Source organism: Barbus barbus (assembly GCF_936440315.1).
Source record: "Barbus barbus genome assembly, chromosome: 40".
NCBI classification, from domain to species: Eukaryota; Metazoa; Chordata; class Actinopteri; order Cypriniformes; family Cyprinidae; genus Barbus; species Barbus barbus.
The window spans coordinates 7,056,978-7,069,799 of NC_136718.1; the positions used below are offsets into that span (position 1 = coordinate 7,056,978).

Below are 12,822 nucleotides of genomic sequence, written 5' to 3' on the forward strand. Positions count from 1 at the left end.
TCACAACCTCGTAACGCAGGGCATTTCCTGTAAAAGAACAACAGCACACATGCATGTAAGGGAAACAGTAATGATATGATTGAGAGAGACCCTGTGTATGTTCAGTGTGATGACCGTCTCACCAGAGCAAATTCAGATCTGGACCGATCTCTCACAGACCGACTCAGACAGTGCAGCACAGCATCATGGATAGATGGGAAAAGGCGACTTTTTGAGATGGACTCTGAGAAGAATCTGCCTCGCTCCAACTGCTGCACTACACACACTACAGCCACACACATTGGTAGTGTGAGATAAGCTGCATTTGTTGAAGGTTGATTATATTATGCACATTAGTTATAAAATTGTCTTGATTTAGCATGTGAATGTTGGTTTGAATTAAGAGCGGATGTCTGATTTTACCCACCTTGGCATCCAGCGATATAAACAGTGACATCAACCTTTGCTAAATCTTGAAAAATCTAGAAGCATGTTTAAAAAAAAGTGTTGTAAATGTAAAACCATTTCCACTACAATGTGTTTATGATTATTATAATGAATTACAATAATGTGATAACAATTACCTGTGTATAATATCAAGCAGCACATTCAAGTTACAAAGAAGGTGGGTATAAATGAGTGTGACTTGGCTTACGTTTTTCAGTGTTTTTAGAGTGACCGTGTCGATGAAGCTGACGGGACTGAGGTCCAGGATGATGGAGTGTGTGTGTTCCTGCACACCGTCACAGCTGGAGGAGTGTGTGTCTGTCTTGTCCTGATTCTCCTCCTCAGGGTCCTCCTCTGGCTGGAAGCTGCAGTTCATGTTACCGTGGGTTACTGTTGCTATGGCGCTGTCATTGATGATGCATTCCTGGTCCGTTCCGTGACAGTGCACCGATTCACTCACATTCTTCATGGAGACCATCATTCGGTTCGCCAGCTCTCTCAGAACTCCAGTCTATGAACAACACACATAAGCGCTTAATAAAGTGGTAAACTTCACTAAATAATACCTTAATGAACTAAAACTACAGAAACGTCTCTGTAGGCCTATGTGTATGTGAGTGTGTGTGTGTGTGTGTGTGGGGGTCAGGTTTTCCTACACTGTGGTGACTACATTACATGGATGGTAAAACCTGAAATCAGTTTTGGGGTCAGTGTTTTTTAAAGAAAATTCTCTTATAAGTCCCATGCTTATTTGATGGAAAATACATAAAAAACAGTAATATTGTTAAATATTATTACAATTTATTAATTAATTCCTGTGATCAAAGCTGAATTTTCAGCATCATTACTCCAGTCTTTAGTGTCACATGATCCTTCAGAAATCATTCTGAGATGCTGATTTGCTGCTCAAGAAACATTTCTTATCAATGTTGAAATCAACTGTGATGATTAATATTTTTGTGGAAACTGTGATACATTTTATTTCAGGATTCTTTGATGAATATATGTTCATTGCTGGTCCTCATTAAGAACAATTCTGAAAATGTAAAATTGCATAGAAGTTCATAGGTTGTTTTTAAGGTTAGAAACTATAAAATATATAATCTATATATCATAATACGTATATAAACAATAGAAGTTAATTGAAAATCTTGATTATAGAAAAACAAACATGAATTTATTTTCATAATTCTGACTGTATTCTAAAAATATTACTACTTTAATCTAATACAAATGTGACCTTATTTTCAAATCTTTGACTTTCTCAAGGTATATGATTCATAACTAAAAAGTTTGTTTTTGTTTAAATCTAAAACACAAATAAGTTTTTGATTACTGTAGTTTGGGGACCAATTCTCACTATTTAACAAACTATATGACTTTTGCTTTTATAAACTCCTAATTACTGCTTATTAATAGATAGCAAGGTAATTGTTAAGGTTATTAGGGTAGGGTTTAGGGATCTAGAATATGGTCATGCTGAATAAATATGTGGCATTAATATGTGGTTTATAAGTACTAATAAACAACCAATATGCCAGTAATATGCATGCTAATAAGCTACTACTGTAGTTAATAGTGAGAATTGGTCCCTAAACTAAAGCGTTACCAAGTGTTCTTATAGGGGTAGAATTAGTGTGTAGTAATTATAATTAATGTGTATATGCGTTTGTGGTACTTGGACTGAAACACTCTTTTCTTCTTCAGTAATCCTCATTACAGCATTTCTCTCTCACCGGTTTATCTTGTTCCTTCACTTGTTTCTTTTTTGCTTTCTCCTCCTCCTCTTTCCTCTTTTTCAGTTTGAGCAGATTTGGAACATTAATTCCACTCTAGAAAGAAAAAAAGAAAGAAAGCTGAAAGCTGTTGTTGATTTATTTTATTTTTCCTGTGTGTAATTCATCTGTTGTGTGTGGCACCTTCTTTAACAGAGCCTCTTGATAGAGTTCAGCATTTGCATAGTAGATCATTGCAGAGGAACGGAAGATAGTGATACCTGGGATTGCTTTAGCCTATCCAGAAACACAAATATAGATGATATAAGTACCATAAACAAACACATACGGAAATGAGCAGTTTGCCTGTAAGTCTCACCTCTTTATATGACTCTGTTTCTAAGTACAGTTCTGTGTCAGACACCCTGCCAAGCAAAGAGTACCTGGGACTAGACAGAAAGAAATAACGGCAGTTATGCTTATGAAATAATCAGGATCTTGATAGGCGCATACACACACACACACACACACACACACCGCTGGGTCCTGCAGATCACAGTGAGCAGGGTGAAGATGATGGAAGCTGCCAGACCCAGGTCCAGATTCAACAGAACAGTACAGAAAAACGTCACCAGCCACACCAGCTAGAGAGACAGACAGACAGAGAAACACAGTCAGGACACAGAATCATATACAGACACAGATTTAGAGTCTTAATGATCAGATCTCACCAGATCTACTCTGTTGCTCTTCCATAGAGCAGGAATATCCTGACACTGCATGAACATTCCCTTCAGATTCACAAACACAATGCTGGACAACACAGCCTGATGACAGACACACACACAACTACTGCTCACAAACTGCTCTGATGTGCATACACTGTGTAAAACAAAAAAAGTTGAGAAAACTTAAAGGTCTTACCAAGGTTTCAACCAGCTTCAGCAGATTTTGGAGTTTTCTCAACTTGTTGTATTCAGTTGAGAAAATTCAAAAATCTGCCGAAGCTGGTTGCCTTAAACTTTTAAGTTTTTTTTACTGTGTATGGAGGATCAGGATTTAAATGGCATTTAATATAAGTCTTTAATAAAGAATTCTGAGATTAACCACACCATTGCAACTTTAATTTGACTGCCCCTTCTATATGAAATTTGTATAATAAATTTGTAGGTTTCTAAATTGTCTAAAATTTGGCTTTGTTTTCATAGAAATGTATACATTTATGTTTTGCTGCTGACTTTCTACAGTGTATTTGCATTGCTGTGACCCTTCACTGTAGAACGCCACGATTGGTCGATTATGTATAATACCTGCACACTATTGGTCAAACTACTGTTCAGTCATTACCTTCATCAAGTATGAAAACAACAGGAAAACAAAACCAAACCCAGAACATTTTAGGCAATTTAGAAATCCCAGATGCAAATATAGAACCCAATTATAATTATAAACTACAATAAATTTGCAGTTCGACAAAGTACCTACAGCTTGATTGTTTAAAAAAAATAATTATTTATTCACTTTAAATAAACATATGTCATTGGCAAGTCATTGACTATGTGGATGCAACCAATGAACAATGAACAAATTAATTATAAGAGCAGTGTTTTTTAAATTTAAGTGTATTTTTAATTCAATTTTAGTCATTTTAGTACTTAAACATATTTATCCCAGGCAGTTGCCAGGGCAACATTTGCAATTTTTTAAGTGTAAATGATTTTGTATTTTGTATTTTATTTTATGTTCAGCTCTATTTCAGTAACCGGAAATAATTTTTAATAGTTTTGGTTTTAACAATAACAACATTGGACACGAGAGCCACAACTGAATGTAAATACATGGAGAAAGCTACTGAATTACAGAGTTTTATTCATTTAAATTATTTTAATTTCATAGTTGAACTCTGTATGACAAAAGCCTCTCTCTATATTAACTGAAGCTGTTCTTCGACCAGTGTTCATTTGAGTGCATGACTTACTGTGGGCAGTTGCTCAAAAAGTGGACCAAGCTTCAAAACTGTAATGAACACAATAACAGCAGATATCATGCCAGCCACCTGTGTGACACAAAAAGCATATTTGTAGTTTTGGATAACTGTATGTTTTACATGTATACTGTATGCACAAAGGTTCAGGGTCTGCATGACTTTTTAATGTTTTTGAAAGAAGACTCTTCTGCTCGTCAAAGCTGCATTTATTTGATCAAAAACACAGTAAAAATGTGAAATTTTATTCAAATTGAAAATTACGCTTTTCTACATGAAGTTTCAGCATCATTACCTCAGTCTTCAGTGTCACATGATCCTTTAGAAATAATTATAATATGCTCATTTGCTGTTCAAAGAACATTTATTATTATTATCAATGTTGAAAACAGTTGTGCTGCTTCATATGTTTGTGCTTCATAGCTTTATATTTCAGGATTCTATGTTGAAGAGTAAGTTCAAAAGAACAGCATTTATGTGTAACATAAATGTTTTATAACATTACAGATGTATTTGTCTCATTTCATTAATAAATAAATAAATCTTATTGAGCACAAACTTTTGAACTCCAGTGTATATTTGTGCTTAGTGGAAATCACCTGTGTCTTTCCCCCCGTGCTCTCCTGCACAAGACTGCGAGACATGGAGGAACTGACGGAGTAGCACTGGAAGAAGCCACCAATGGTGTTACTGAGCCCCAACGCCACCAGCTCCTGCACAGGGACACTCTACGTGATCAAGTGCGCACTATATGTGTGACATGAGTTGGTTGGCCCATGTCAGTTTTGAGTGACAGATGCTGTACCTGATTGCTGTCTACTTTATATCCATGTTTGAGAGCAAAAGTCTTGCCTAGAGAAATGCTGATGGCGTATCCCACCACAGCCACAGCAATCGCGTCTCCAACCACTGAGGAGAAGAGACCCACCTCTGGGACTCTGGGTGGCTCCAGCCTGAGGAGGGTCAGAGGTTATAGATCACTAACATGGCTCTAGGGCTATTATAGTTAACTAAAATAAAAAATACTTACGTAAAATCAAATAAAATATTAACGAAAAAAAAAAAAAAAAACGTAAAATCTTAAAAATAAAGGTTCTACAACTGTCATAGAAAAACATTTCTGGTTCCCCAAAGAACCTTCCTGCAAACAGTTCTTAAAATAAGCATTTTTTCATAGTGAGAAGAACATTTGAACAATCTAAAGAACATTTTTCCAGTATAAAGAATGCAATATTTCTAAAATTGACTAAAACTAAATAAATAAACTAAAACTAATACATTTGAATTAATAAAAACCATATATGTTTTTAAAATGAACAAAGATAACAAAAACTTTAACAAAAAAATCAAGTGAAAATAGAATATATTAAAATAAAATCTAATTAAAAATGGAGACACATTTCTGGTGCCCATTGATTTTTTTCCATACTGTGAAAGTCAATGGGGACCAGCAACTGTTTAATTGTTACATGTTCTCTGTGCCTGTCTGGGCTTTTATGTTGAAGACGGTTTGTAGTTCTTTTGTGTATTGGTTCCCTGTGATTAGGTTCCCCAGGTGTTTCCCGTTTACCACTGATATCGTGTTAAGCCTGTTCTCTTGTGTATAAATAGCCCTTGGGTTTCACTTGTGCTTGGTCAGTTGTTGAACGTTATTATGCCGTTGTCTGCCCGTGTTTTGTTTCTCTGTTTCCCAATGTTTCCTGTTCTTTGTTCACTTAGTCTTTTTATTAAACCACCTGCACTTAGATCCACGACTCAGCCTGTTTCCTTCAGCCCCCGCATATAACATTAGTTACCCACAATCTTCAAAATATAGTAAACGATGATTTTTTTTTTTCATTTTTAGGTGACCAATGCCTTTAACAAAAAACTTTAATGGTACATCAATTATACTAAAATAACACTGCACCCCACTGACCTTTGTGTGTGTCTTTTATATGTTTAAGAAAGTTAAAAGTCCTCCAAATGTCTCACGCGAGGGTGTACAGAAAGCCACATAACTTATTGAGGCCTGCGATTAGTGCTTTACTGTAGACGTGTTTTGATGGATTAACAAAGTCAGTCAACCGAGCTTAAGACCAAGAAGTGAGCCACCAAGAAAACTTTCTAACCTCCTGCACGAGATCAGTGTTTTTGCTGCATGTGCAAACATTGTCAGACTAAAGTGATTTTAAGCCTGCTGTTGGTAGTTAAAGCTCTGTGTTCCTCTAGTATCCATTCAATGTAACTAAGAAAGTGAAACACACACTTACCCACTGGGAATTTCTCCCACCACGTCGACACCACTAACAACTCTGAGATCAGCATAATGAGAAACAAGAGTCCCTGCAATAATCTGTAAATATACACACAAAGCTTTTGCCTCTTTGTGTACTTACTAGATTGGAGTTTTCTGGTTTGGTATCTGAAGAAACATGGTACATGTGTAGCTACTCACCACCATGAGCTCTATGGGAACAGGGAGTTGTAATCTGTGACTGTAGCAGGAGTTGATCTCTTTCACAATGATCAGAGCTGCGAGAGCCACCAGACTGATCAGAAGAGTGGGAATGTGAATCTGTGGAAATAACCTGCCCAGCTCCACCAGAGTCTAAAGACCGAGAGGAGTTCATTAATAAAATAAATCTGCATTTTTAAAATGTTACTGAAGTTGTTTTTGTAGATTGATTGTACTTGAGGTCTATATTTTATCTGTGTGCATATTAGTGCAGAACTTTGAGTGACAGTGGAGGCAAGGAGTGAGTTTGGGAATGTTAATTAATATTATTGTTAAAATCCTCAAGTAAGTTATTGTGAATGCACATTTCTCTTGTTTTGTTGTCCAAAGGTAAATTGTGGAAAACAATCCCAGTATTAAACCCTAAGATGTCTCAAAACAGGACAGCTGATTTCAGTGAACTGGACACAACTTGTACCAGGAGTTAAAGTCCTGGTACAAGTCAATGCAAAACTTTTCACAGTTCCATGTGGACACGTAACCTGGGTTGGAGCTCTTAAGATGCACCAGATTGATGCATTTATTTTTAAAATGTACAAAATTGTCTTGGTCTACCCATCATATTCTCACAAAACCCTGTTGGAAACACTGTATCTATTGTTAATTAGCAAACCAATGTAATGTGAGCATTTTGATGTCATTAGTCCATTGGTGGGTATTACAATATAATTTTACCAGTCCAGCACTTTTAGCCACTAATTGGACCAGTTGTTTCTTTTGGTTTTCTTTTTTCAGTTCAGCAGTTTATTTACAACCCGAATTCCGGAAATGTTGGGACGTCTTTTTTTAAATTTGAATAAAATGAAAACTAAAAGACTTTCAAATCACATGAGCCGACATTTTATTCACAATAGAACATAGAGAACATAACAAATGTTTAAACAGAAAAATGTTACACTTTTATCCACTAAATGAGCTCATTTCAAATTTGATGCCTGCTACAGGTCTCAATAAAGTTGGCACGGGGACAACAAAGGGCTGAAAAAGCAAGAAATTTTGAAAAGATTCAGCTGGGAGAACATCAAACAACTAATTAAGTGAATTGACATCAGGTCTGTAACACGATTAGCTATAAAAGGGATGTCTTAGAGAGGCAGAGTCTCTCAGAAGTAAAGATGGGCAGAAGCTCTCCAATCTGCAAAAGAGTGCGTAAAAAGATTGTGGAATACTTTAAAAACAACGTTCCTCAATGTCAAATTGCAAAGGCTTTGAAAATCTCATCATCTACAGTGCATAACATCATCAAAAAATTCTGAGAACCTGGAGAAATTTCTGTGCGTAAGGGACAAGGCCGAAGACCTTTCTTGGATGCCCGTGATCTTCGGGCCCTCAGACGACACTGTATCACTCATCGGCATGATTCTGTCATTGACATTATTAAATGGGCCCAGGAGTACTTCCAGAAACCACTGTCGGTACACAATCCGCCGTGCCATCTGCAGATGCCAACTAAAGCTCTATCATGCAAAAAGGAAGCCATATGTGAACATGGTCTGGAAGCGCTGTCGTGTCCTGTGGGACAAGGATCATATAAAATGGACTGTTTCAAAGGGAAAAAGTGTTCTTTGGTCAGACGAGTCCAAATTTGACATTCTTGTTGGAAATCACTGACGCCGTGTCCTCCGGGCTAAAGAGGAGGGAGACCTTCCAGCGTGTTATCAGCATTCAATTCAAAAGCTAGCATATCTGATGGTATGTGTTTGCATAAATGCATACGGTATGGGCAGCTTGCATGTTTTGGAAAGCACTATGATTGCTGAAAGGTATATAAAGTTTTAGAGCAACATATGCTCCCCTCCAGATGACGTCTATTTCAGGGAAGGCCTTGTGTATTTCAGCAGAACAATGCAAAACCACATACTGCAGCTATTATAACAGCATGGCTTCGTAGTAGAAGAGTCCAGGTGCTGAATTAGCCTGCCTGCAGTCCAGATCTTTCACCTATAGAGAACATTTGGCGCATCATTAAATGAAAAACACGTCAAAGATGACCACGAACTCTTCAGCAGCTGAAAACCTATATCATGCAAGAATGGGACCAAATTCCAACACCAAAACTCCAGAAACTCATAACCTCGATGCCCAGATGTCTTCAAACTGTTTTGAAAAGAAGAGGAGATGCTACACCATCGTAAACATGCCCCCATCCCAACCCTTTTGAGACCTGTAGCAGGCATCAGATTTGAAATGAGCTCATTTTGTGCATAAAATTGTAAAATTTCTCAGTTTAAACATTTGTTATGTTCTCTATGCTCTATTGTGAATAAAATGTTGGCTCATGTGATTTGAAATTCTTTTAGTTTTCACTTTATTAAAATTTAAAAAGCATCCCAACATTTCCGGAATTCGGGTTGTATAAATCCATAAGAAGAACTTCATGCTGTGGAAATACAAATTGGAAGACAAAAGATAACAAGGGCAGTGCTAAAAAGGGGCAGGGCTACATAAAGTCTATTAAAGTTTAGACAGTTAAAATTTTCAATCATAAGCAAAGCATGCTAAAATATATACTCTACTGATCTCTCAATCATTTTGAATAGTCAGCTCTTTCTTTCTTTCTTTCTTTCTTTCTTTCTTTCTTTCTTTCTTTCTTTCTTTCTTTCTTTCTTTCAAATAAATATAATTTGAAACAGGATAGGATGATTGCTCCATACGAGATTTGAGGCCCTTCATATAGAGTCGATTATTAACAGGAGAGCCAGGGAGCCCATAGTCCAAAGATCTTGTTTAAGAGGCATTGTAAGCTATAGAACCCATACATTCAGGTAAAAAGAAACATTTACCATTGTAGTTAATAATATATAATAATTAATTGTGATCGATGGTTAATTGCAATATGATTATGATACTTTTACCACAGTTTGCTATAGGAGTGTGGCATATATAGTGGAAGTTTGCGTAGCCACTGAGATTTTAGCGGAAATGCAATAATAAACTCATTATATAGGCTTAATATATTAATGTCTTATAATATCTAATAATATTTTATAATATCTAATAATTATTAATTAACTGAATATGATTTATTTTATTATAATTTTTTTACATAGTCATGAATTAAATTCCCATTATACTGTATGTCGTTTACGCCACAGGAAAAAAAATGGTAAAAGCAACTTTTTACCTCACAATTCTCAATTTATTTCAATCCGAGGTTTGTATTTTGCAATATTGATTTAACATCTCTAATGTTAAATCAATGTTTTTCCCCCTTAGAATTATGAGTTTATAATATGAGTTTCTTGCTTTTTTCCCCCCTCACAATTTTGATTTAACAGTCTGGAAAGGCCACTATTATTAACAATAATAATTATCAATTTAAAAAAAAAATTACGAATCAACCGTGAATTTACAATCTTAAATAAAAGACCTAAATGTCAGTGTCGGTCAGAATGATTGCATGCTATTCTCAGTTTACGTTGTTAAGATTTAACCAGTTGAAATACTCACATACAGCAGCTGCAGGGGTCCACTGAATCGTCTGGGTGAAACTCCAAACATGTATTTGAGTTGAGAGGTGATCACGTGAGTGGCTGCACCCGTCGTGTAGCCCCGCACTAATGGCTCCGAGAGATACGTCACCACAAACCCGAACCGAACCAGACCCAACAGAACCTACAGAAACAATTACTTCATCAGCAAAACCTCTTTTCAACAAAACAAACAAATGGAGACTTAACAGGTCCAAGGAGCTTGTTGATTATATTGTGTATATGTTTGTTTGTTTGTTTACTTTGCACTGGTTTGAAAATATGTTTGTTTGTTTTTTATATTGATTCTTGCCTTTGTTTGTTTATTCTTTTATTTTCTTGTGTAGCTTATTTATTTAATTGTTTCTCACATTCCTTAAAGTTTTTTGCCCCACAATTAGCATGCATTATTGTTTTTTTGTTTTGTTATTTTTACTTGTTTTTTCATTCTTTTGTATTTTCATGTTTGTTTCCAGATTCTTTCTTGTGTTGTATTGCAAGACTCACCTGAAATATGCCACACAGTAACGTAGTTGCTGCAGCCACTTTCACCCGCTGCACATCTCTCGCCTCTGTGTCCATGACGACGGATCCATTTGTCCCATTGGTCAGAAAGTGATCATCAGGAGCCAGTCGCTCTGAAACGCTCCCGATCATTACGCTAATCACTGCAAAGGTTCCTGGAACATTTAAGGAACGCAAATCAGGTGTTTTCATACTGTGCAGGCTGTGACGATTATAAATGATAATACAGGTAAAAATATTGCATACCTACCGGTATAAAATGTATTTTGTATTTCATATATATATATATATATTTTACATTTATATAGGCCTATTCTTTTTCTTCCGTTACCTATGGAGACGTGTCTAGAAGTGCCAAAGATGAAATACACCAGTACAGGATAGAAGGAGGTGTAAAGACCAAAAACAGGTGGCACAGAAGCCAGGAGAGCATACGCCATACCTGAGTATCAAGGCACACAACACACACACACACACACATAAATATAATGTATCCCTTTGACTTCCCATTCACATCAGCTGTTATAATTTATTTAAATCATTGTTCGGATGGATTATCAGCTTTTCTGGGGTGGACATTCCCGGCAATGGGGTTTTGACTTTTTTTTTTTTTTATAATTTTTTCCCTATGTGTATTTCCTTCGTAACTTGCACTTGTAAACCGACCCTGAGGCAGATGCATGATTCCCACGCTGACACCTGAAACCAGGTCACCAAGTCCATTCTCCCGTACAGAATACTGGGGGATCCAGGAGAGAAGCGGTATCCACTTTAGAATCCAAATCTTCCACTGTCCCACAGAGCACCTTGAACAGACAGTGAAAGAATAAAGAGCTTTATGGAATGTGTTTATAGAATATAGCTTAATTTTAAAGCATCCTTGAAATTACTGGCTGACTGCAATGATATCCACAAGATTAGAACAGCAAACACTAAATTTTAGCTAATGAGATGCCAAGTTCATTTGTTTACAGTAGGCTATGCGTCCCTAAAAACATCAAGAAAGAGCTGTACTGTAATAAAGGATACACTGAAAAAAAAGTTAACCAGAAAAAGGTTACTTTTATTCAAGTGTGAAATATTATTTAGCATCACTGTAAGTGCAATATATACACACATATATATATATATATATATATATATATATATATATATATATATATATATATATATATATATATATATATATATATATATATATGTGTGTGTATATATATATATATATACCAACAAAAAACTGGGTTAAATCAGGAAGAAATTGCTTTTTAAAGTTAACAATTGCCATTTTTACAGTGTGTGAAATGACAACAAATTTACATGCTCTTCATAGTTTTCAAGCATGTAAACAGTTATGTTGCTTTCTGAATATGCAAGCTCACATTTTACAACATCCCTAGTACAAACAAGACTGTTCATTTGACTGTTTGAACTTGTATGAATGTGTATATTATTATTCGTTTAAAAAAAAGCTCAAGATCATGGGTTTGATTCTTATTATACACTCATACAGTGTATACATACAATGCAATGTAATGTATGCCGATATTTATCCGTATTGCAACTGTTTGCAGCAGAACCAAATTTAGACAGATTTTGTCTTTGCATCTTACCTTACAGAGTCACAGATCCTCTTCTTTAAAGAGGACCGCTGGATTTCAGTCTGCCGTTGGGCTACTTCATCTAGTTCAAGTTCATCCAAGATGATCCTCTCCACACAGAATGTTGCTCCAGCATGATCAGATACACCCATGCCTGTCCTGTTCATGTTCATATATGCTGCAGGTTGAGAGGTTTCAGCAAACCACCTCAAACCCCTTCCAGGGGTTCACGTATGGATTGAGACTTTTTTTTTCTCCCTGAGTATATGTCTTTGAAGATTCTCCTTTTCACTGAGAATAATGAGTCCATTTATGGGTTTTCAAGCAGAGATGACAGACATGATGGAAGGAATCATCTATAGGTGCAGCCAAAGGCGGATTTCAATGTGCAGTTATGAGTGCAAAGCAGAAAAGTCCATATGGGAAAAGTTCCTGGGTCCTTATCAGAGTCTTCACAGGTCAGTCCCACACCACACCCACAGCAGTCCCATAAACATGAGTGTGCCAAATGGATCACGCATCTGTAAATTAACTCACGGTGCTTCACTGACTCACACCGGCAAAAAGAGTGTTTTTCTTTTATCACTTTGCCGACTTAGACTTTTTG

At 36.2% G+C, this 12,822-nt stretch overlaps 1 protein-coding gene across 1 annotated transcript; it reads right to left on the reverse strand.

Annotated features, from left to right (window-relative positions):
- On the reverse strand, window positions 1-12,367 carry slc26a6l2 (solute carrier family 26 member 6, like 2; the record flags this gene model as incomplete). Its single annotated transcript, XM_079401592.1, has 19 exons — window positions 1-27; window positions 123-265; window positions 407-461; window positions 635-937; window positions 2,163-2,258; window positions 2,346-2,438; window positions 2,521-2,590; window positions 2,679-2,785; window positions 2,873-2,968; window positions 4,120-4,197; window positions 4,725-4,838; window positions 4,931-5,078; window positions 6,378-6,460; window positions 6,563-6,715; window positions 10,073-10,237; window positions 10,600-10,772; window positions 10,949-11,059; window positions 11,284-11,423; window positions 12,228-12,367. The coding sequence occupies 19 exons, from the start codon at window positions 12,365-12,367 to the stop codon at window positions 1-3; spliced, it is 2,295 nt and encodes a 764-aa protein (XP_079257718.1).
- Between the last annotated feature and the right edge of the window lie 455 nt (window positions 12,368-12,822).